The sequence below is a fragment of the Hippocampus zosterae genome, chromosome 15, assembly GCF_025434085.1.
Source record: "Hippocampus zosterae strain Florida chromosome 15, ASM2543408v3, whole genome shotgun sequence".
NCBI lineage: Eukaryota > Metazoa > Chordata > Actinopteri > Syngnathiformes > Syngnathidae > Hippocampus > Hippocampus zosterae.
Window position 1 is genome coordinate 11,259,920 of NC_067465.1, and position 23,980 is coordinate 11,283,899.

The following is a 23,980-nucleotide window of genomic DNA, read 5'->3' on the forward strand; positions in this document are numbered from 1 at the left end:
TAGAGGGGTACCTTCATTCATTCATTTTCCGAACCGCTTGATCCTCACAAGGGTCGCGGGGGGGGGGGGGGGGGGGGGTGGAGCCTATCCCAGCTGTCTCCGGGCAGTAGGCAGGGGACACCCTGAATCGGTTGCCAGCCAATCGCAGGGCACACAGAGACAAACAACCAACCACGCTCACACTCACACCTTGGGACATTTGGAGTGTTCAATCAGCCTGCCACGCATGTTTTTGGAATGTGGGAGGAAACCGGAGCACCCGGAGAAAACCCACGCAGGCCCGGGGAGAACATGCAAACTCCACACAGGGAGGCCGGAGCTGGAATCGAACCCGGTACCTCTGCACTGTGAAGCCTACGTGCTAACCACTGGACTACCGGGCCTAGAGTGGTACCTCTACTTATGAAATTCATTGGTTCTGGAAGAAATATCTTAACTAATATTTTGTAAGTAGAGACGCGTTTTCCATGTAAATGCCCTAGTCCGTTCCAAGCCCCCACAAAATTCAGACAAATGTTTTGCAAAATATGTAACAAATACATGCTACAATTAGATTATTGCACAATAAATGGGAGTTGTGCATAATGTAAAAAACAAGACTCTGAAAACAAGCTTTCAAACTTAGCTTGTAGCAAACGTGTGCACATTTTGAGCATGACGAAAGGACACTTTGATTCGCTCCTCTTTCATCTATAACTGCTTCAAACAACAAAGTGTATACACAAAAAGGGGTTGGGATTGCACGACTGTCTGTGTCTTATTTGTTATGTTGCATTATTTTGTCATTTTATGTTAACATTTCTTTTGATGGCGTAGCCGTAGCGGCTCCTCTCTCTCCTGTGGTTGAGAGGGAAGTAATTTCATCTGTGCTGAATGTTGCACATGTAGCACATTTAACAATAAAGTTGACTTGACTCGACTTTAATCCGGACGTTACTGCCTCCGTCACGTTAGTAAATAATCTTGATGATTTTTGTTGTGTTTATGGGAGAATCTGTGTCAACACATTCCTGTTCAGCAGCAACAACAGTGAAAGACGAAAGACCAGGAGACCAAAAGAAACCGTTACTTGTGCAAATTGTTGTCTGTTCATAATTGAATCGGGATATTCAAAGATCTTTTGTATATATTTGAAATCGGCCCTACTTTTTCCAAACGATCACTGCCTTATGTGGTCTTATTGCCCATTTGATTGGAATTTAAAGTACCCACCCCATTATCTCAAGGCAGATCTTCTTATTAGACTGTACTCTAATTGGTATTGGTATGTGTTGCTAAATGCAATTGTGCTCAGTGCGTGAAACAACAACGTTGAACAATGTCGTTTGAAGAGTGTTGTAATAATTTCAATGCATGTGAATCCTGCAAGAGGTCACCTCCAAGGAGATGTTCTTTCGTAGTGGCCAGAAATGCAAGGCCATGAGGAGTATTTCCTTCGGAGTTGGAGTGGACCACCGGTAACCCCAACCGTCAACATCACTAACCACGAGAGCCCAACTGATTAATTACAATTACGGAGAAAAGACCATATTCTGCTCCAAATGGCATATTCGTGGGCCGCAACTGAACAACACAAAGATTAGATCACAAAAACAAAATTACATTCAGCGTAGTCAATTGGTAGAAATGGAGACGAAAGAAGACAAGAGGGAGTGTATTTACGTCACTCTTGTAAATGGCCCAATCTAAATTCTGGTACAATTGATTCTCAAGAAGTGAGTGCGGCTCGAGGCAAAGCATGGTTTTGTTTAATCAGCAATTAGAATGTAACTGAGGAGAACAGGATAGCAAATAGATAATAACAGCTTGTTCCTCAGCATAGCCCAGTCCCGTCCCGTCTTTCAATTGACAAGACCAGAACATTTATTTTCACTAATTGAACATTCGTTACTCGTCTGACTGATTCGTTTTTCTAAAAATTATAATTTGAATAACTGCTTCCAAGATTCTTGCGTCAATGTTAACATTTTTCAGTTTAAATGTGTCGCAGACTAAAAATGCTATTTTAATAATTGACTGAATGTTAATTTCAAAAACATGTAACTGCATGTGCTGAGGATGTTATTGAATCTTTTCATTGGTATTGAGTTAAATATAATGATTCCCTCGAGGTATTTGGCACAGATGTGTGAATTTACTTATTTATTACACGTTTCTACAGCTGCCAGTGAATAATGCATGAATAGCAATAACAAAATTCGGGCATGAGCAGGAGGTGGATGATAATGAAAATGAAAAAAGATGAGTCAAATTATTGCTCAGCCTTGGCAATCATGTCTGCTCGACTGAGGACCATTTCCCACTCCTCTCGACTCACAGCTCGTAAGAAAATTTGAATTCTCAAAAATATCACATGCAATCAGTCACACAATTGTAGGCCGCATTCTGCATAAACCACAGGGAATTAAAATAAAGAAATAAATACAAGTTAAAAAGGCAATTACAGGTACATGTGATAGTCAAAGCACCTCTTGATGCCCCTATGAATAACAAAGTCAGAAATACAAATCTGCTCGTTCATAATGCAGATTCCGTTACACATATTTTCAGGGCTACAGCATACCTATGAATTCCATTGTATGTGGCAAACAGAATGACAGCGTGACGGCATTTAAAGCCACTTACATGATGCTTGGTTTCCAACAGCACTCACATAGATACAATCCCCAATCGCTAAATGGCAACCAAGACACAGCAAGTATTCATTATCTTTGAATTGAGATGTGCACTGTGGTGTGGTGGTGTGCTCGCCTGACTTCAGCGCAGACAGTGGCTGGTTCAGTTCTGTGAATGTGAGCGTGAATGGTGTTCTGTCTATGTGACCTGTGATTGACTGGGACAGTCTTGATGGGAGTCTCCCTTTTGACCAGTTAGCTTTTGACAGCAACAAACTATTTTCATCGCCAACTTTTCTCTTCATGGCAGGCTTTGAAAAACCGGGTGACAGGATATAAATTTTTCCTTCTACTTGATGTCAAGTTCACAATTACGTTTCGCAAAAACTGTCAGGAGCCCGATATATGGTAATCCATAAGAGACTTGAAAATAAATAAATAAATAAACCCAGGGCAATGGCACAGCAATTTTTTAAAATAAATAAATAAACAAGGGCCCTGCAGTATTATTAAGCTTTGCTGTCAACATATTGGCCACAAATGGTCCTCGGACCGTGAGTTTGAGACCCCTGATATAGGCTAATTCTTTGTTTTACTCAACTCACCTTTATTGATCGAGCACTTTAAAACAACCAAAGCCAACCTACAAAGTGCTGTACATAAAGTCAAAATCTGACATTAAAAACAAAGACTTATTAAAACAATAAATTAAGAATGGGGATGTTCGATTCCACATTTTTTCCATACCAGTACAAATACTGAACTCTTGATCAGTCACGAATACCCGAAGTGAGTACCAGTGCTACAAGTACTTTTAAAATATAAAATTTCTCCCAAAGAACAATGATAGATAATTTTAAAGAAAGCCCTACATACACCAATGTAGGATTTTCCTTAAAGATTCCCCAACTTAATGGCAATTTTCTATAAGCTTTGTTTCCAATTGTTCATAAAATATATATTTTATGTCGAACACTGAATAAAAGGAAACAAAACAAACACATTCCTAATGGGCATCTGTCAGACATGCATGTTCAAGTACTTTATTGCAAAACGGCCACAAAAGGGTTGCGGTTATCAATACAATGAAATAACACCAGGTATCAGCTCGATACCAATACAGGTACCGGGTAATGGTACAGTACTTGCCCATCCCTTATGAATAACTAAAACACATTGACATAAAACGATGCTATGTCTCATTAAACCACTGACACTGATAAGCTGCCACTGCTGCTGCTCATACCACCAATCACCACTATTAAAAGAGTTCTTATTATGAATATTACTCCTAAATCTGCTGACAGTTCAACTAAATTAAATCACACAAGTCTTGTCTGACCTAATTTCTTAATGGATTGTTTATGTATTGGACGTGCATATCTCCTAAATCCATTCCCTCAAATACGACCATGTTCAGGACAGAGCTGTGCCATAAACTTGCATTATTAGGCAATGGCGTGTGGGCTGCATTCTGTCCACATCTTCAGAAGGAAATTGCCAACTACACGAAGAGATGTTGTAAGTTGGCTTTTCAACATGAACTTAAAAAAGGCACGCTACATCAAAGCCGAACGAAGTAAATTAAGCCGAATATTACGGATTCCATGTTCTGCATGTTTGAATATTGCAAAAGTGGACACAGAACAGAAATTGGTGAAGTAAAAAAAAATTAAAAATACATTCCGAAATAATTATTTTCGAGTGTGTATACCTCAAGAGAGAGCAGGTTTACCCAGCGGTATTGTTCGAGGAATGTTCCCAGTCCAGCCCTCGACGTTGTCAACTCGTTCTCATTTGTCGGAGGTCTTTTATTCAGGCGATTCGCGCTCGTTACCCAAACGAGCCCATCAATTGGCTCCTTCACCGGCTACGCATATCCCTCCGCGAGCCAATGCCTGTGTGCTCCACCGGCTCGCGCCGTCCCACTCCCGCCGGGATCCATCCGACACAACAGCCGGAGCACAATATTAATCCGTCTGGTCAAGCAGCTGTTGAACCGACACCGTAAAACGACTTTTTGCGGATGGCTAGCCTGTTTGATTACTATTTATAAATGACAGTCAAACGGATTCCATATTTCCGAACCGTTCCAAATATGCCCATCTAATGCTACTCTATTAGTGTTGTGTTGCATTCAAGGCCACGTCTTGGCGAACAATGTGAATGCTACGGCTGTTGCCAAGCAACAGTTGTCCAACAACCAAGGTGAAGCGTCCCAGAACCCTTTTCATTCCCACTAACATGTTCAGTGTCACTGTAGCGCAGCACATCTCGTGTGAAAGTCATCAAAATGCCATGGTTTTACAATGAAATGTGTAATTGTCAAGGCAATAAATTCATCGAGGAGAGTTCACAGGTCGTGTCGTGATTGTGTAGTGGTTAGTACCCTGCGTTGTGGTCGCAGCAATCTTGGTTTGAATCCAGGTCATGGCATATGCAAAGACTCGACTGCATCGGGTGGCCCGGTGGTCCAGTGGTTAGCGTGTCGACCTCACAGTGCAGAGGTACCGTGTTCAGTTCCAGCTCCAGCCTCCCTGTGTGGAGTTCTTACAGGGTACATCGCAAGGAAATACATTCAGGAATCAAGTCGTGCTTCACAGAACATCCAAGTATCCTCTTGTAAATTTCCCCATTGTGGGACGAATAAAGGATATCTTATCTTATCTCAGGGACATTATGGATGAATCCTGTTGACCATAAAAAATAGCATTTATGAAGTAGGATTTTTTTCTCCCAGTCAAAGTGCATTTAAGGAATAAACATTGCAGCCCCAAAGTGAATTCTGGACAGTGGACAGTATACAGTAGTGTCTAACTCAATGTACATGCGGCACCCATCAGCACTGCCCAAAAGAGGCCAGACTCACTGAACAAAACAGCAAGACAAAGCTTAGGCATTTTTATTTTCCAACACAATTTTAACAAGTGTGAGAAAACAAAATTCAGTCAAGAGGTTATAAAAATATTTTTGAGAGTCTAAGCACCCGTTAGTGTTGGAAGACCTAATTGACACCCTTGAGTCGAGATGAGACATACTGTACATACATGTGAGGAAAAGAGCTGCATTTCAGGAAATGAGCAATCATTTAATCAAGTTGCCTATAAGAAGTCAATGGAAATGCAGCAGAGAAAACATGCCGTATTGCCTCATAATTTGCATTTGAACGAGAATCAAAACACCAACATTGGTTTTCTTTTTGGATGCCCTTTACTCATTATGACGACGGACCACCACTCAAAATGTACAGGGTGACCCGAAATGACTGCAATCCATATCTGAATCAATAACAATTCAGTCCTGAGAATTACGGCTCTTTAGTCCGTGTGGTTAAAAATGTATCTCCTTTCTAAAAGGGGCTCCACATGTCCATCATGACGCCACCGACACACGCACGCACACTCCTTCCTCACTTAAAAAAGCTCCGATCTTGGCTAGCATTTGTCTTTTGGACCTCTTCATCTTTATTGCTCCTTCCTTTGGTCCTGAATTTATTGTCCCATCTGTAAATCAAGAGTTGTTCCAAGTATAAATTTACCTTGAACTTCCTTCCAAATTTCACCTGCGTAGATTTCAATGACCTGGTCTGACAATAGATGTCCATGCAAAACGTCCTCTGCTCAGTTGTCCACGGCGTTTTCAGAAAAAGCTGTTGAAGGTTCCATTTGCTATGCCTTCCTTTCGAATAATCTGAAAATTTCGATAAATACCATGATCAAGAACAATTTGATCAGCTGGAGTGCTGGTTGCAATCATTTTGGGTCACCCTGTAAAATGTCTAAATTCTATTGCTGTCGTCTTCAGAAATAGGGAAAACACTTGACTATAAAAGACTGCATGTTCACACAGTGAATGAATAAAAACGTGCCTCCCCAAAACGTTCAGCAGGCAGGTACGTATGATCTTTGGTGAGAATATTTATGATTGCAGAAGATAAAAAATCGAATGCTTTAAAAATGACAGGGGAAAAAAAGCTATTTTCATTGGCAAGATACATAAACATTATCACTCTTGGACATCCAACTTGTGTTTGTCAGATGTCGCATGAACAAGGATGACTTTTTTAAAACAAGCAGTACAGCTACATTAGCCGGACCCCATTGCAATGGTAAAGACAATGCAACAACACAGCAAGCTAGTCAGTGTGGTTTGATTATTGCGGTCCATTGATCAGACCAAGTAGCTTAAAAAAATGTAAGCCAACACAGGTTTAGAGATACAATTATGTGGTTAAAGCTATGTGGGTTGACGGTTTGGCTCTGGTGTCCCACATGTAAGGCACAATAATAGAGCCCAAGGCTTTGTGTCAGGCCATAATAAAGACCATGACAAGACAGCCGACACATTTCAAATTTGGTTGCCTCGCTCAAATCAAAATTGAGTACAGTAATCCCTCATTTATCGCGGGGGTGCAACTGTACAGAATGTTTCATCGACGTTGTGGGTTTGGTCATGGAGAAAATTTGGCATGCTGTACAGCGATGAGTCGTGGAAGACTGTTGACATTAGTCTACAATTCCATAGCCAATCAGGATGCAGATCACAATGCACTGTTAAAAAAAAAAATGTGCACAAAAAAATGTGAAACTGCGACGTCGTGAAAGATGAACCGTGTTATAGCGAGGGATTACTGTATTGCATAGTCTGCTGCCAAGCCAGCCACCCACCCGACCGACAGTCAGTCAGACCATCTATTCATCCTTGTGTCTGCCCACTTCCAACAAAAACACTTTACCACTGTTCCCAACTGAATTCGTCGCCTCTTCCAAAGACCATAAAAAAGCCGAAGATTGTGATGAAGAGGATCGTATTTCCTGTCAGCGCAAGACCACAGGCACCCCACTCGATCTGCAAGTGAGAAACAAGGAGGTTAACGTAGCCGTATCCAAGGACCGCGCGGGTAATTAACTACTTAATTTGGAGTTCCATTTTGGCTTCTGACAAACAATAGAAACATTCGAATCGAAACAAAATGATTCACGTGCCAAATGGTGTGGTGTGTGCGTATGCAAGTTCCTATATTGTGAAAGCACCCGGAGTACTGCTTGTGTTTAAAGATGTTGATTAACACCCCAGTTGGGAGTTGACTGCAAAACTAAACACATGACAACAACAACAACAAAAAAGACACACAGTGGATATTTAAATGCGTGAAGTGCTACACTGATTAATCTGACGATTAATCGGATGAAAAACTGCTTCCATTTCCATCCCTTCATTGAAAAAACATGACACTACTTCAAGATGACAGTGCAAAAAGATGCACAAACATCTAATTAAGATTCAGTTACTGATTTGGTTTGTGAACCGTCGGAAAAAAAATCAGCACACATATTGCTCTTGCAATCATATTAAATATTGCAAATGATCTATTCTGATTAACACAAAAATAATTACTTGACTTTCAGGAGAGGAAAGTGGATTATTTTGTCATGAGAAGCTGAAAGTATGTACAATTTAATTTTTCTTAAAATGATCGAAATGATTCAGCACTTATAAAAATATCTCTCTCTCTGACATTATTTGCTCCAGAAAGCCAGGGTGACGAAAAAATGATGTTCTCTCGACAGAATAGTCACCAAACCAAACTATAAAAAGATCTCTTCATGTTGAGAGGGAACTCACTGTGCTACTATGAGCGAGGACAATGTGGAAGCCATAAGCTGACACGACGATTCCAGTTGTTAAGAAATAGGCCAGTTCTCTGCATGCATTGCTGGAGGAGTCTGTGTCATCACTGACACGGTTGGCTATGATGAGTGGGAGCGGACTCAGGATGTAGAAAATCAGTGCAAACAATGGCCAGTAAACTCTGGGAGGGGGGGGGGGGGGGACGACAAAAAAGAAAACAGATAATTTGATGTTATAGGACTATTTGTGAATTATGATAGCTATTTATCCAGATTCTGACTGAATTTATGGTTGTTAGTGTTTTATATAGAAGTTTTTTTTTTTTTTTACCAGTTCTTATCCCTCTCAGGGGGCGGTCATTTTGCCAATGGCAATCAACTAAAAGTGACATCAGAGTTTCATTACCTCAGCTCTGAGCAACTTTGGTATCATTTTCCATCGACAAGAGTGGAAAAATGTCCGTAGTCTGAGATGGATAAAAACAGGCTGGAATTTGCTGCTTCATTCATATTCCACAAATGTAATATTCATCAGAATATTGTGTTTAGACTAATGGCGCTCCATAGAACATATTATAAATACAATTTTAGGGTTGATCTCGCCTTTAAGTACTGATGGCTGCTAAAAACCCGCCTGTGTGAGTACCTAAAATTAAGGCCGGTACCCTTACTCGCCCATCCTTACATACGAAATAAAAAATGCAGTAACAGTACGTACCGGTAAGTGTGCCATATATATGACCTGTTTAGTTCCGAATCAATACTTGAAATAATAACAAGCTAAAAAGGTACAAAAATTGAACAGAATACACATTCTCAGCAGACATGTCATTATTAAGTGTTAATGTTAGCAACAGGCTACAGGGGTGGTTTTCTTGTCAGACTTTGCTTGCTTTACGTTGCAATTTCGTGTTCACACTTCAGTCGACCGCTGGTAACCGTGCTTTACACTACAAAGTCACGTGACTGCATCCCTTAACAATATCAATAATTTCCATTGTAACGTTGTCACTCCCAAATGAATATTTTATATGTCCTCTGTAACTAAACGAGGCTTGTATGAGACGAGGTTGTTGAATGCCTTTGTTCGATCAAACAACGTACCCATATTGTTCCACTGCACAACCGAGAAACAGAAACGTCAGACCGATGGCGCCACCAAAAGACAACCCGACCAGGTCTAGTGGAAGAGAAAAGTATCCATGTGAAAATTGTTAAAAGCGACATCGGATATTTGTTAAAACATAACACATGCTGCATATCAGTAATAACTGTAGTGACTGTCGGAACTTTCAGATATCAACGCGACGCTAAGTTCGTCATGGATCTAAACTACTTGAGAAAAGTCAAAAGCAACAAATTGTCCACACCATCCAAAAGTCAGTTTGCACACTTCAGCAAATACCTTTAATACCAGGCATTGTGGACAACTAGTTGGTGATTTTGGTTTCTTTTCGGTTTTGTTTACGTTCCGGACTTCCTACTTCGCTCGTCAGGGTTTCCCTTCCTTGTCCTTGGTCACGTGACTTAACAGACAATGTTGATGCTTACGAGCTCCTGCGACGACCACAATGACTCAACTTTGTCCTGACTTCGTTTATTGGTTAACCGATTGCAAATGTGGCCTTGAGATTGTCACAGAGCCATTGGTGTCGAGATCGTTGATTTCATCGCATGATAACGTGTTAGACTCAACTGACTGTTATAACTGACTCGTTATTCAGTTGACGCAATTAGAACGCGCCGAAAGGAGTTTCGTGTGAAAGCCAAAGCGAAGCAATGCTTTTACGAAATAAACGTCATCTTCTTCATGTCACAAAGGTTCGTTTGGAATTTGTTGAAACGTTTTAATACAGTCGCCAAGTCGTACCTCAAACGGGGCAGTGGTTCTCAATATTTTTCAATATCCACTGTCAAATGTTTTCATGACTGTGCCCACTTAACCAACGCAAAGCATTTTGGGATGAAAAAAATAATAATGCTGTGCCACCAGTGTATGATTTCTTTAACTTGGCATTCCATTTGCAGTGGTATCTCTAGAATTATTTGGAAATAAAATGCTAAAACTTAAAAAAGAAAGAAATGATGAACGTAAAGCGGGAGTTAAAAAAAAGAAAGAAATAATGAAGTTAAAGCAGATGTCAATTCCAAAAATTGTTCTATTCTGCCGTACTAGCCTTCTTAAATTGTTTTGCCTTTAAATGTTGTTATGTAACTATGTGAAGCACATTGAGTTAATATATATGAAATGCCCTACAATCCTACATAAATGCAGCTGCCTCGCATTGTCTTGCTTCTATTAATTGTTGTGATAAAATGGTAGTCTCCAAATAAGTTTTATTGTGCAAATGTCACCTGCAATGAGATAAGGTGTTGTGTATGCATGAGCAAGTTGGCTTTTTATCCCTCAGCACCCACCAATTTCACTCCAATTTACGGACGTCATTCCCTGATGACTTTCAATTTTCCAGTATGAAGCATTAGGGGTGATCATGTGATATTATTCAACAAATACAAATAACAGATTGATAGTGACAGTACCTCACCCATTTTTAATATGCTTATATTTATATTTTATAATTTCTATTTATTTCTGTACTTTTTGTTCTTTTTTATACACACATATATATTATATACTGTATATACTCTATATATATACTTTTGTTCTTCTACTTCTCCCTTTCATAATTTTCCATCCATCCATTCATTTTTCACCGCTTATTTGGGGTCGGGTCGCGGAGGCAGCAGCTTTAGGAGGGAAGCCCAGACTTCCCTCTCCTCAGCCACTTCTTCGAGCATAGTCTCTCCAGCGTGTCCTGGGTCGTCCCCCGGGTCTCCTGCCAGTGGGACATGCCCGGAACACCTCACCAGGGAGGCGTCCAGGAGCCATCCGAATTAGATGCCCGAGCCACCTCATCTGGCTCCTCTCGATGTGGAGGAGAAGCGGCTCTACTCTCAGCCCCTCCCGGATGACCGAGCTTCTCACCTTATCTCTAAGGGAGAGCCAAGACACCCTGTGGAGAAAACTCCTTCATAATTTTGCTGCTGTAAATTGGGAATTTCTCCATTGTGAGACGAATAAAGGGTTTCTTATCTTCTTATCTTAGTAAAACGGACGCAGCAAAATAAAATACTGACTTGACTGTAAAACGTTGCCTTAACTAGTCCCAGCTACCTGAGACAAAAAAAAATAAAAGAGGAAAAGTCAAGTCAGTCAAACCAAAAATAAAGAGCCGTTTAATGTGGCACAGTCACATGCATTATACTGTTGCCTCAAATTCAAAGACTTGTTTTGTTGCCACTTTAGAATAAAAACTTGAAATAGAAAGTTCATATTTAAAATAAAAGCAACTGGCGGGTTTGGTTATGTGATGACTGATGGACCAGTTCGACCAGTCCTGTGATGAAGCTGGGAAATCTTGATAGCAATTGTAGCCAACGGTGACAGCACTACCTGTCCCACAAAAACAAATTTTGGTTAGCGCAAAAATGATATGATAAACAAGTCAAAGTTTATTAAGACGATGACAAAATACTTTGGAAAGTTGCAGTATTATGAAATACTCTCATATTGGATACATTCTTTTTTTTTTTAACATTTAAGAAATAATACAAATAGCTGATATTTCATTCAAGTAATTTTTTCCTTAACATTTTCATGTGTCTATTTGACCAGCTTCTTTTTGTTTCAATTTCTATAGAATATTAAAATAAATTCAATGTTTTTCTTTCCTAAGCAATTCATATTTATGTTTTTGAAAATATTTTGTTTTAAGTTTTTTATTTACCTGTGTTTCTTGAAAGACATGTTCCTTCTCATAGCTTTCCAGGTAGATTCGAACTGTGGCCCCACCACTACTTGTACCACTGAGTCTGTATATGATCCGAGAGCCATCAGAGAAGTTGATCCTTAGACCCTACAAAGGAAATGTCAATTTCCAGACATGCCTTCCAGAACTTGTCATACTATGAAGTGGTATGTCTTTGTGCTGCACACTATTACCTGGTTTCGTGTGATACTGCTGTCAACTGGGTCTGTGTATTCAAAATTGTCTGCCTTTTCCACTTGGTAGATTTTGTCTTCCACTGCAAATCGCCGCTTCACAAATGATTTGTCTGCAATCATGATCTCGAGATCCTCCATCATTTCGCAGGCTGCATCAATATCTATGTTCTCATAATCATATCTGGAGCCCCCAAAAAAACAACAACAACTATGGATTATGCTTCCTTCTGGTTACAGTGAAAGATTTTTAATGGTGCAATCCCCTAGGTCAACTTCAAAACAACTTCATGATATAAAACATATTTTAAAGTAATATTTCAGTCACACGATTCACGCGAAACGACTGTCGGATCCTGCAATAACATATAATACCCACTAGAGGGCAGTAATGTACTGAGAAAATGTGTGTTTTTTCTTCTGCTGTTTGACCAGTTTGTAATCTACAGAGCTTGTCTTCATCATGGCCATCTGTGATCTGGAGCCTAACCCATCTGACTCTGAGGCGGAGGTGCTCCTTGTGCTGGTTGCCAGCCAATCGCAGGCCACAATAAAAAAACAGCCAACCTTAGAAATCAAATGTGAAGCAGACGCGCTAAACACTTTTTCACCGCGTGGCCTATTAGCAAATGAGTTTGATATCTCTCACTTTTGATTCCTTGACTCACTGTCGGTGTAAATGTGTCAAGTCTTTGAAAACGGCTGCTTTTGGCCACATCAGACCTGGTGTAGTAGTTTCTTCCATATTTTAGCCAATGGTATTTAAGTATGTCTTCCACACTTTGTCTTCGTGTGGCAAGGATGGACAGCCACGCCAGCGCAGCCCAAAGCCCATCCTTTTCGCGAATATGGTCTCCACCTGAAACATGATATATAACAAAGCAATCATACACTGAAAAATATTCAAAAATAAAACCTGAGGCTTAAGTAGTACTTGTTCCAAAGCTTTCTTCTCCACACAAAGACAGTCGACCTGCATCCATGAGGTTTCCAAAGAACTTCCACCCAGTGGGAGTTTCATATAGCTCTATTTTTGTTGCCTTGGCTACTCTGCAAGAAATACAAAAATAGACATCATTTGAAGCACACACAGATAGAATTGAAACGGAAACAAAACCACAAAACTTGATGAATATATTTTATGGTCACTTTATCCAAGCTTAGTCAAGCTAGCCGAGCTTTCGCGCATTGCTTGTCATATCCAAAATGGCCACTCTACAGTCAAACACAATCCACTAAAATCCCATAAAATAGTGGAAATGTATTTCTTGTTTGAAGGGTCAAACTGCAGATGTCATTTAAAATTTATTGGGCACAGCCGGACCTTTACTGCTTTAAATGGGATGCCCCTTCTTCACAAAACCTCTGGGCTATATTTAATTTTTTTACACTCATTATCATTCTTATTCTCTGAAAACCTTTTGTGGAGGTTGATCCTATTTTTGGAAGGTATAGGAAGCAAAAAAAAAAGCAACACACATGCACTGTTCTTTTCAATCCAAATTACGCCAAACGTTTTACCTGTCTAAGGCTGCACTTGTGGGCATGCTGCGGGCAAAGCCCCTCACGCCTCTGTGCTGAAAGTATGGGATACAAAAGATGTTGTCAGCAATGACGGCCACAGAGTCAGACGGGCTAACAAAGAGGCCGTGCTTCCCGAGGATCATGTTTCGATCCTAGAGAGCCAATAAGCAAACAGAAAGAAGAAATCAGAAACCTCGACTTCACATTCATTTTAGTCACAGAAGCCAAAGACTGATTTCTTTGATATGTAAAGCACAGCAATTAGGCTTCTCTCGTTGAATTTTTTACATCTGGGGCACACACCCCATCACCATCGAAAGCTGCACCAAAGTCAGGTTCTCCATCCCTCATGCTGTCAACCAGGTCTGCCGCGTGGATGAGGTTAGGATCGGGACATTGACCTCCAAAGTCCTCCATTGGGACACAGTTCACGGCAGAATTGGCAGGACAGCCCAACTCTTCACACAGAATTCTCTTCACATACGGACCTACCACTAGAGAGTAGAAACAGACAAACATGGACTTGAGGCTTACCTGTTGGATGAAGTTGGACTGTGGACATTAGCATGGAGCCATATGAATTTATAGTCACCTGATGTGGACACGTTATTCTTGATTTTACATGTTCATCAGTCTGTGACAAAATGACACCTAAACTCTGCTCAATGGTTTAAGTGGGATTTTTTTTTTCAAGAAAAACAACAACAAAAAAGTCTCACCTCCATGCATGGCATCCAGTCTTATCGTGATGTGGTTCTCACCAGATAGGAGCTCCTTCAGGGCAGCAAAATCAAAGATGTTCCTCATCAAGTTAGCATAGGACTCCACAGCATCCACAATTTCAACTTGAAACGATCCCCCAAACCCCAAAAAATGAAAAGAGAAGCTTTAAGTTTTGCTGGTTGAGAGCCTCGTAAAGTTACTTTTGTCCATTTTGGTTTCAGTTCATTCACCTATAAAGGGTTTGAACTTGTTCTCCAGATCAAATGTCTGTTTGCCCAGAGTTGTGAGATCCAGTCTGAGCCCGGGGCAGATGGCAAACTCCTCAATAGTTCTGCTGATTTGATAGATCTTGTTTGTGACGGTGTCATTGGCTGGACCTTGATGAAACGAAAAGAAATCATTCAGCCACATGTGTTAAAACGTTTCCCTGACTCTCAAATGTCATATCAATACTGTGCGCTTGGCTTTGTACAGTTTGCCTCAGTGACTCTGAGTTATTCATTTAGTTGGATATTATTACAGTATTCTTGAGTAATGCCCCCCCCCCCCCCCCCCCCCCCTGCATACCTCCATTTGCAGTGTTGAACTTGATGCCCAAATCTCCGTCCGGCCCTGCAGGATTGTGACTGGCAGTGAGGATGATGCCACCAATGGCTTTGAATTTCCTGATCACGCAGGAGCAAGCCGGCGTGGACATTAATCCATGGTGACCAACAATGAGACGGCCCACCTGAGAAAATGTCACAGGTAAATATCTGTGCGTGAGTGTGGGTGTTTTACTCGGCGTGATGAAAGCAAGCATACCACTTCATTGGATTTGATGTGCTTCTTCTTCCAAGGAGTCAAATTTCACTAAAAGGGGAAGTTGAGTCAAAAATGTTCTTTCCAATAATGTGTTCTATGCGACCATGTGAGTTAAAACACAGTATTCTGATTAGTATTGCATTTGTGGACTATCAATTAAGATGAAAAATCCACCAGTCTTTATCCATTTAAGGTGCGGCCATTTTGGCTTGTCGTGCCACTTGCTGTCAACTAAAAATGACATCACAGTTTGTTAGGGCTCAGGAAACGACCGTCAAGGCTCACCTGTTTTCTGGGTTTGGTCATGTGATTTTCTCATGTTAGTCCAAACATGGAACTCTGATTAATTTTGCGTTTGTGAAACATGAATTAAGCAGAAAAATACACTTATTTTCAACCATCTCAGGAGGAGGCCATTTTGAATTGCATTGACACATTCTGGCGACTGAAAATGACATCACAGTGCCTAAGGGATCAAATTGCAGACATTAAATGAGGCTACAGATCACCCGTGACCCTAATGAGGTTAAGCGGTGCAGCACATGGATGGTTGGCTGTATTAATAACAGACATCAATGATAATAAATTATGTTTATATTAAATTAGTTGATCTTGGATAGAAAAAATGTAAATTTTGCAATTGCACTATAGAGTAAGTTCTCAATCTATGGCAGAATTTTCTGCTTTTCTGATTCTGCACATTTGGGTGTCAAAACATATCAAGGTATGTTTTGAAGAGTTACAAATAGGCTTAACGTGATCAAACAATAACTGATCACTGAGTCAATCAGAAGATGGACCAATGCATCCAATCTATTTGAACAACTTGTGTATTTACTGTCCAGTCTACTCCCAGTATTTGCACGTAATTCGGATTGGCCTGGCCAAAATGATTAATTTTAAAACATTTGAAAAAAAAAATTGACTGCATATGCGGAGAAACTTTAGCCATTAACGATGGCAGCACAGAATGTTGCTAGAGTGAACAAGATTGTGTTTGCCATCATATTTATGCTTTATCTGATTGACGGCGTCGATTGTTCTGCAAATTACAGCATTACGACTAATCACTGATTTTGCAGAAAATGCAAAATATCTGCATAACCCACCCAGCCGATCTGATCTGTTAAGAAATTATGACAATTATAACAATTTTAGGGATGCTTGCACTGTGCATGGATAAAGTAAGTAAATGAGCACAAATGGTGTCACTGACCCCATTGGCAGCTGCCATCTGCACAATGACCTCAATAGCTGTTTGGTTAAAGAAGCGTCCATCTCCCCCCACCACCACTGTGGAACCCTGACGGTCACGGAGGTCAATGGAGGAGAAGATACTCTGGATGAAGTTGTGCAGATAGTTCCTCCTGGACTGGAAGACATGGACCTTTCTTCTCAGACCGTTGGTACCTGGTCTCTGGTCAGCGTAAGGGAATGTAGGGACAGTCAGCACCCGCAGAGGACTGTTGTCCATCTTTGTTTTGAAATTTTCACCCAATGCAGCAGCAGGCAAAGCGAGAGGAAAGCTGTTGTTTTGAGAGAACGTATTACAGAGATGGAACTGCTGGCTTAAATCTTGACTCCTCCTCTTATTTCCCCCCGCAGTGTGCACAGGGTGACAGTAGTCCTAACTGGACCCAAAATAACTTTTCAAACTAATATGTGTGTGTGTGTGTGTGTGTGTGTGTGTGTGTGTGCGCGTGTGTGTGTGTGTGTGTGTGTGCAGACGCAGGGCGAGTAACTGAAGACGCTCCTTCACACATGTGCAGGGAAATCACTGTCAAGCCATAAAGTTGTGCTTGGGCGTGTATGTGTTGAAACAGGGTGGTGACTTGCATGCATGGCATCTTATGTTGAAGGAGGAGCATTAGCAATGAAAGGGGCAATTACAATATCACTGGACAGAAATTGCAAGGGGATATATGGCTTTTACACCCTCTTAACAAAACACATAATCGACTCTAATAATAGATGGAAGACAGTGGTCATGTGGCAAGCACCGATACATTACAGCAAAAAAGCTTCTTTAGGGAGAATACAATTTTGCAAGTACTTCCGTGCAAATGCAAAATGCAATCTAACTGTGCGGCGAGGTAGAGTTTTCCTACTTACGCAGGTAGAAAGGAGATGTTGCACCGCTGTGGGAGGGAACGCAGCCAACTTGTTTGCCATCCAATGGAAGAAGCTCCCATCATTCAATTTAAATTCAGCGCAAAGAGAGGAGGACGGTCTACATGGCATGCACAGCAGATGCGGGATCTCGGTGCATGCCAAGTACATTTAAAAGAAACTGCAGGATCTCTACTTGCGGATGATTTAAAGTTGGCTGCGCTGGAGTGGGGACTTGGAGAGCGCCTTGTACCCCCAATCATGTGTCTCAGACTTTCTCCACCATGAAAATGAAGATGCGCTTATTTTTACGAGTTCATGGCTGGGAAAATAAAGCCCAATGTGTGTTTATTTACATCACGAATGGGTAAAAATTAACAAATTAAAAAGGATTATTATTATTATTAGTCATAAACCCGCAAGATTATTCAAAAATACGGTGGGGAAAATTAAGGAAAAAACATTTTTTAAAATGAAAAAATACAGAATGTGCCCCCCTCTAGAATTGAAGCTGCCCATCCCTATTTTAAATGGAAGATAAAGTTAATGTTTGTCACTCTCTTGGTAAGGCTCAACTCACTCGAGCGTGTGTACAAGATTGGATGCAAACATGCAAAATAGTGTGATCAAACTACATAAAAAAGAAAGAACTGCACTGCCCTTTACACTTTATTAACAGTACTTACAACTCTCGTGCTGAGTTGTAATGTGTAACAACTTTTCAGTGAAACAAAAGTTTATAGGATTGAAGCCATTCAAATGGTCCATTGCCGAGTTTCGCTGAGGTCGTCTGGTTTGATACACAAATTAAAGAAAAGCATCACTGGCCAGTACAAAAGGTTCTCTTTTTTTGTCTCCATCTTAGTATTTAAAAAAAAAATGCATCGAATAATAAAAGATACAGAAATGATCATTCTGTCAGTATATGTAGTTAGGGATTAGTACACCAAAAAGAATATCAACATTTGGGTAAGTTGGCCATTGCTAAGATAAATAATACAACACATCACATATAATAGCAGATATTTCATTCTGCGCAATACTGGGAACAGCTAAGATCCTGTACAGCACCCTCAAATTCACGGAAAAATAACAAATTAAAATATAGTTTGTTTTTCAATAAATGGCAATACATTCATAATTTATCAGTAATTTGAACTGGAGGGGTTACTCTTCAATCACCCTGTAGTTTGTACCACATTATGAAGATCGGAACAACTGAATGAATTTCCATTTGAAATGTTGAAAATAGATATTTCTTCTTGGTAATGAACTTAGCCCGACCCATCTGCGATTTCAGACAGAATAACTCTTGGTGCTGTTGCTCTGCACTTCGTTCCTGTGTAAGTGACTTGAATCCCTAACTGAGCCCATGCCTTCTGAAACGATGGCTGCCCACACATAGCATTTCAAACATTTTCCTGAAGTCAAAGGTTGTTGTTTGCGAGAAAACCACCAGTTTCAGATGACTGTGAAGACGTGTTGAAGGGAAAGACCGATATTTGTGTGAACCTGAGCGAATAAGAAGCTTTTCGCCCCGGCTTCAAATGAATCCCTCTTCGACGATCCGAACGTCCCTTGTGTCTCATGCGGAAATATCTCCCATTCAAGTTGGTGTCCCCACAGCTATTGAACCACCAACCACCTAAAGTTATAGGAAATTTGAATAAATGAAGAATATAGCTAGATGCTTTGAATTTTCAAGAAATGACATCTTTTTCACCTGTGTAGTTGTGGTCACAGTTGGAGTGCCGGTGCTTGTTATTGTCCCTGTCCTTAGTGGAGAACATCATGCCCGTGTGGTTCTTCATGGGGTCGCTCAGATCTCCTGACAATAGCTTGAGGTGAAGGGTGTAGTTGCTCTCTGGACCATCAAGGTCACAAGTGTATTCGATGAAGCGCTTATTGTGTTTCCAGTCTTCCAGATGGATATGAAGGACAGAATTGCCCTGTGCAACCAGCGAGTGAATCTTACTCAGACCCAGCCAAAACTCTCCTTGCAACAGAGACGATTGACCAGAAATGAGGGGCACAGACAGAAACATGAGAGGGCAAGTTAAAACCACATCATGACACAAAATGACACAGTACTGCGATTTATCCATTTTGTGTTCATATTGCATTTAATTGAAAGATGTTTGTTGTTTTTTTCTCTTTCTTCTTTCTACATACATTCTTGCTGCTGTAGGCTGTAAATTTCCCCAGTGTGGGACGAATAAAGGATATCTTATCTTATCTTATCTTATCTTAAAAAAGCAGCGGCAGACTACTGTGAGATACACAGTAAGAAACTCACTTCAGCTTATATCCAAATGACCACAATCGTCCCAAGTATCCTGAATTTGAATTAATCCATTAGCAAGCAAATTTTACACTTTATTTCAAAATGTATAAACACCAAAAAAAGAAAATACTGGTTTGTAATGGTCATAATGTAATCGTACTTTAAATTTTGGCTTCTCAAAAATAAACAATTAATGTGCAGAGGGGTGTTTTGAAAGTAGCTACCCTTTTTTTTAAATGATATTATGCCCTCCCTGAGCATGCTTTGACCTGTTTAATGACACCTCAGTTAGTGTTTACTGAAAAAGGAAATACACAACAAAAGAATTACTCACAAAACCATCGCTGGAGAAAAGTCAATGTAAAATCCCATTGACATGCTAACATTAAATTAGCATTGACCTAGCATTAGAGTGATACTACTTCAAATAAATACAAACGCTGTCGTAACACAGATACATATAACACAATAATAATCAAATGCACGTTATTTCCAATCTGTGGAAAATTTAGTCATACTAAAAGAGCATAATGGCAATTTCTTCTTCTACAGTACTCTGATTTCATTGTAAGTTAGCACACAATAGCAACAGCCGGTATATATTGCTATTATTTTAGTAGATTTTTCTTTTACTTTGCTTCTATTTTAATTCCAGGTTGTTCTTTGAAATTATATTTCAAGTTGAGCTTTCAAGAATTCAAGGAATTCCAACAAGCCAACACACATGACATGGCATGAAATATGATCCCCGAGGTCCCAGGTTATCCCAGTAAGTCACAAGAATTGTGAAAACAAAAAAGTGATCAACAAAATGAATACAATATTGGCACATCAAAGAAATCATTTTTCCGGCTTTTGACATACCGTGAAAATCTCCAAATCCATTTTCGTATTTCTCCCACGATTGGTCAAAGTTGACAGAGCCGTCTCTTCTACGCTGAATAACTGTTGCTCCATGATCTGCAAGAAAGTCAATAGAACAAATGTTTTTTTTGTTTTTGTTTTTTTTTTGGGGGGGGGGGGCATTTTGCATTTCCAGCAGAGTTTAAAAAGGTAATTTTGGTAGGTATACAAGTGCATCCAAATCAATTAAAATATTGTTGTTCAATTCCGAAAGTTATGATAGAAAGAAATCCCAACAAATGAATATACATAGAGCGATATACTTCATGGTTTCATTTTTTTAAAATATAATTTTGGCAATTACAGCAAACAGCTAACCAAAACCTCAAATTCACCATCTAATAAAATTTAAATATTACGCGCATTACAGTAAAAAATAAATATTTTCAATACAGAAATTAGAATAATATACTGTATGTGAACAACTGACATCATTTTCAACGATAATCCACTCGATTGCACAGCAAGCCAACAGCTTTCTGCACTTGGGAGCGAGAAAGAGTTGAAGCAATGGAAACCATTTTTTTCTCAAATGTTGAAGTAACTAAAATATGAATGGACTTGAGTCCACAAGCGGCACGGCGAGGCGTTACTTTACCTGCGGTCATGTCACAAAACACCTTGAAGGGCTCCGATCCATTAGGTCTGATGGCGTACACTCGACTGATTTTCTCACCTCTGTTGAACACTTCACTGCAGTCTGATGGGAGATCTATTTGAAGCGGACCAAAACAAGGTTGAAATGAGGAGCATTTCAAGTTAAATCATTTCCTCTGAAAGCCGTTGGCATGATGTATGCCAAGCACGGTGTAGGTAAAAGACAAAACTATGATTGCCATCTGGGAAATCTAACACCTTGATCATACATGCAGTCAGACTGAATAAACACATTTCCTGACAGATAGCGATTCTAATATCACTACAAAGCTCCCATCCAGCTGATACCGATCTTACCCATGTCTGGAGTTTTCTTGCTGGAGTCTGAGGCCAGATATGGGCTGAGTGTGGGTGTGTGGCTGTTGAAGGATTCAGGTATCCTTTCACTTGTGTCTTGAGCTAATGTACTGGCTGTAAGCTAGGGAACATCGTTAGCATCATAATTTGGACGCACATAATACATCCACCTCAGAGTCTAAAGAAACATGCAGACATATGCAGTTATGTATTCCTTGAGACCCAATGAATGAACATAATCAAGTTGATGATGCTCATTCATTGGGTGCAAAGAAAACAATCATCAGGATTGATTGACATTGTCAGAGAGGTCACAATTTCATGAAAGATAAATTTTACGTTCCTGTATTTTTTCATTGTCACAACGTTGAATCATAATGTGAGATGTTATACTGACATTGTGTTATACGAAACTCGTTACTAGCATTTAGCGGTGGCTACAGTGTTTAGCGGCTAGCAGAGTTTGCATCAAGTTCCCTCCCGGCGAGAGAGCCACCAGATTACTTTTGAAGGGCAGTTTCATGCAGAGTAGGTGTCCGTATCTTTAAAACATAAGATACGGGCAACTACTTCATCATTGCTACCTTCTGGTAAATCCCGACCAAACTCGAGCTTCTTTCTGATATGTGCAGCCACGATTTGGACATTTCGTGACAATTCCTTTGTCTAAAAGAATATTCCTCTACCTTTTCTTCCAGACTCTTGATTTTTACTCTCTGGTCGTTGAGTTGATCACTTTGCTCACTCACAGCCTTCAGCAGCTCTGTGATGCTTTGTTCCTGGTTGTTAATCACTCCCTGTTTTAAAGAAAGGAGTGAAGGGGGTAAAACCCGTTCACGGCTTTTTCATTCATCAATTCATTTCTGCTGCTCAATGAGTTGAAAACTATCCCAGCTGATTTAGATCACAAGGCAGGTCGTTTATCACAGCTCATAACCCGCTTTTTGATGACTACACCACACCAAAGCTTTTTGAAATCGGTCTGCTGAACTTCCCGGAAGAAGGAGATGGAGGGTGGAGCATGCCTCCAGGTGCCTTACCTTAAGACCATTGATGTCTCTCACTTGGTCGCCAGTCAACAGGCTCTGAGACACACTTCTCAGCTTCTCTTCCAGGCCTTCCACTTTGTTCCGCAGAGAGCTCTTCTCCAGCATGATGCCGTCCACCTTGGAGCCGATTTTAACAGATATGCCCCTGATCTCCTCATTGTTAGCTTGCAGCATCACCGCCGTCTTCTTCAGCTCCTCTTCCTCCTCCTTGATTTCACTGGCCAGCACAGAAAGTCGGTCGAACGAGTGGTCAAAGATGTTGAGCTTTTGGAAGATATCATTGATCTGCCCCTTGGTCTTGTGCACAAAATCCCGCAGGCTCTGGCCCAGCTCGAGGAGGCCGGTCGCCAGGAGTCGCACGTCGTCAAGAGCTGCAAAGTGTGAGGGGGTTTCAACAGAAACCTCGGGCTGCTCCTCTTTGCCGCACAGGACAGTTAGCCCGGCACCAGCAAGAATAAATAAGTAGATCAGGGTTGTTTTCATGTTGTCGTTCTACTTATCCGACTGCAGACAGCCGTCACGCTCTTCTGTGACTGGCTGAGTTGGGAACATGATGAGCTTTATACACTGTCAAAAGCATGTTAATGATTAACTTGGATCAGATCAATTCCGGTACTGTTTGGATTCTCCTCTTGACTGGAATACACACAGGGATTTTTCTAATCTGAAAAGATTTTTTTTAATCTGACAAGACTCCAGACATAAAGACATCTTTGGTCGCATTGTGTCAAATTAAAAAAAAATAAAAAAGCTTTGAATGACTGCTTTGGTTCTCCGCAATGATATTTTGGTCACTAGAGTATTCACCAACAGACAAAGGAGGATTATGTGGGATGCTCATAGTATGGAGTGGCAATCTACAAAGAATGATGACTGAGGCTCTCTGTTAATTGTTAACCACTCATGTCGCAGCAGCTGCAGAGGCCCTCGTTGTTTACACAGTAAACACAGTTACAACCTTGGCTTAAGCCACATGGCCTGATTACAGCTAAGTAAAATGCTGCTTGTTACAGTGGCCGACTTGGGTGGCAGCTGACACGATGTGAATTGCGTGACTGTTAGCCTTGGAGGGGCAGGGAGAGTGAAAGTAGGTGTCTCGGTCCAAAACAGGGAAATGGGCAAGTTCATGATATAATTTTGCTCTTTCACATTCATCATGTTGTTCCTGTTCAGGAATTTGCAAAGGACAGGAACAGGGTTGACTGTACGGCCAATAAAATAAAAAATTAAAGTTTGAAGTAATAAAAGGAAAGCAAATTCCCACCACTACAAAGTAAATGGAAAGTAGACATGCGTACCTTGACTCAGCAGCAGCAACAATGAGCAGAGTGAAAGAAATCAGTCAACTAAATAAAACAACAAGGCACACATCGATAAGACAT

General features: G+C 40.5%; 4 protein-coding genes across 7 annotated transcripts in view; 1 reads left to right on the forward strand and 3 right to left on the reverse strand.

The window, feature by feature from the left end:
* LOC127616210 (KN motif and ankyrin repeat domain-containing protein 4-like) overlaps window positions 1-23,980 on the forward strand; it is a 198,426-nt gene that overhangs the window by 155,613 nt on the left and 18,833 nt on the right. The gene's annotated exons all lie outside the window — the stretch shown is intronic.
* Window positions 5,502-9,943, reverse strand: LOC127616232 (leptin receptor gene-related protein-like). Of its 2 annotated transcripts, XM_052087704.1 has the most exons (5): window positions 9,651-9,943; window positions 9,350-9,425; window positions 8,241-8,427; window positions 7,351-7,463; window positions 5,502-6,305 (listed from the first exon to the last, which is right to left on the reverse strand). In XM_052087704.1, coding segments are annotated over exons 1-5 (393 nt in total). In that variant the 5' UTR covers window positions 9,667-9,943; the 3' UTR covers window positions 5,502-6,304. The 2 variants fall into 2 exon arrangements, with proteins under 2 accessions (XP_051943664.1, XP_051943663.1); XM_052087703.1 differs by having other exon boundaries at window positions 5,502-7,463; window positions 9,651-9,938.
* Window positions 11,456-17,899, reverse strand: LOC127616214 (phosphoglucomutase-1-like). 3 transcript variants are annotated; one of them, XM_052087679.1, is made up of 11 exons: window positions 16,516-17,899; window positions 15,063-15,225; window positions 14,726-14,872; window positions 14,492-14,617; window positions 14,076-14,266; window positions 13,770-13,825; window positions 13,183-13,298; window positions 12,972-13,107; window positions 12,249-12,432; window positions 12,034-12,162; window positions 11,456-11,699 (listed from the first exon to the last, which is right to left on the reverse strand). In XM_052087679.1, exons 1-11 carry the CDS (start codon window positions 16,771-16,773, stop codon window positions 11,610-11,612), a joined length of 1,596 nt encoding a protein of 531 aa, XP_051943639.1. In that variant the 5' UTR covers window positions 16,774-17,899; the 3' UTR covers window positions 11,456-11,609. The 3 variants fall into 3 exon arrangements, with proteins under 3 accessions (XP_051943639.1, XP_051943638.1, XP_051943641.1); XM_052087678.1 differs by having other exon boundaries at window positions 13,770-13,924; XM_052087681.1 differs by lacking the exon at window positions 16,516-17,899 and adding an exon at window positions 15,300-15,829 and having other exon boundaries at window positions 13,770-13,924.
* Window positions 18,060-23,818, reverse strand: LOC127616219 (angiopoietin-related protein 3-like). The gene is made up of 7 exons (XM_052087687.1): window positions 22,590-23,818; window positions 22,236-22,346; window positions 21,550-21,670; window positions 21,194-21,307; window positions 20,557-20,652; window positions 19,132-19,404; window positions 18,060-19,053 (listed from the first exon to the last, which is right to left on the reverse strand). The coding sequence occupies exons 1-7, from the start codon at window positions 23,079-23,081 to the stop codon at window positions 18,836-18,838; spliced, it is 1,425 nt and encodes a 474-aa protein (XP_051943647.1). The 5' UTR covers window positions 23,082-23,818; the 3' UTR covers window positions 18,060-18,835.

Excerpts from the sequence above, each read along its gene's own strand:
- LOC127616232 (XM_052087703.1), bottom strand. Across the intron at positions 8,428-9,349 it reads TGTGCAGTGGAACAATATGG|AGTTTACTGGCCATTGTTTG; the intron begins GTACGTTGTTTG and ends CCCCCCTCCCAG. Across the intron at positions 7,464-8,240 it reads TCCTCGCTCATAGTAGCACA|ATCGAGTGGGGTGCCTGTGG; the intron begins GTGAGTTCCCTC and ends TCTCACTTGCAG.
- LOC127616214 (XM_052087678.1), bottom strand. The coding sequence starts at position 16,773 with ATGGACAACAGTCCTCTGCGGGTGCTGACTGTCCCTACATTCCCTTAC. Across the intron at positions 14,618-14,725 it reads CAAGTTCAAACCCTTTATAG|TTGAAATTGTGGATGCTGTG; the intron begins GTGAATGAACTG and ends GATCGTTTCAAG. Across the intron at positions 14,267-14,491 it reads ACTGGATGCCATGCATGGAG|TGGTAGGTCCGTATGTGAAG; the intron begins GTGAGACTTTTT and ends TCTACTCTCTAG.
- LOC127616219 (XM_052087687.1), bottom strand. The coding sequence starts at position 23,081 with ATGAAAACAACCCTGATCTACTTATTTATTCTTGCTGGTGCCGGGCTA. Across the intron at positions 21,671-22,235 it reads TCAAGAGTCTGGAAGAAAAG|CTTACAGCCAGTACATTAGC; the intron begins GTAGAGGAATAT and ends GATGTTCCCTAG. Across the intron at positions 19,054-19,131 it reads CTGTGACCACAACTACACAG|GTGGTTGGTGGTTCAATAGC; the intron begins GTGAAAAAGATG and ends CTATAACTTTAG.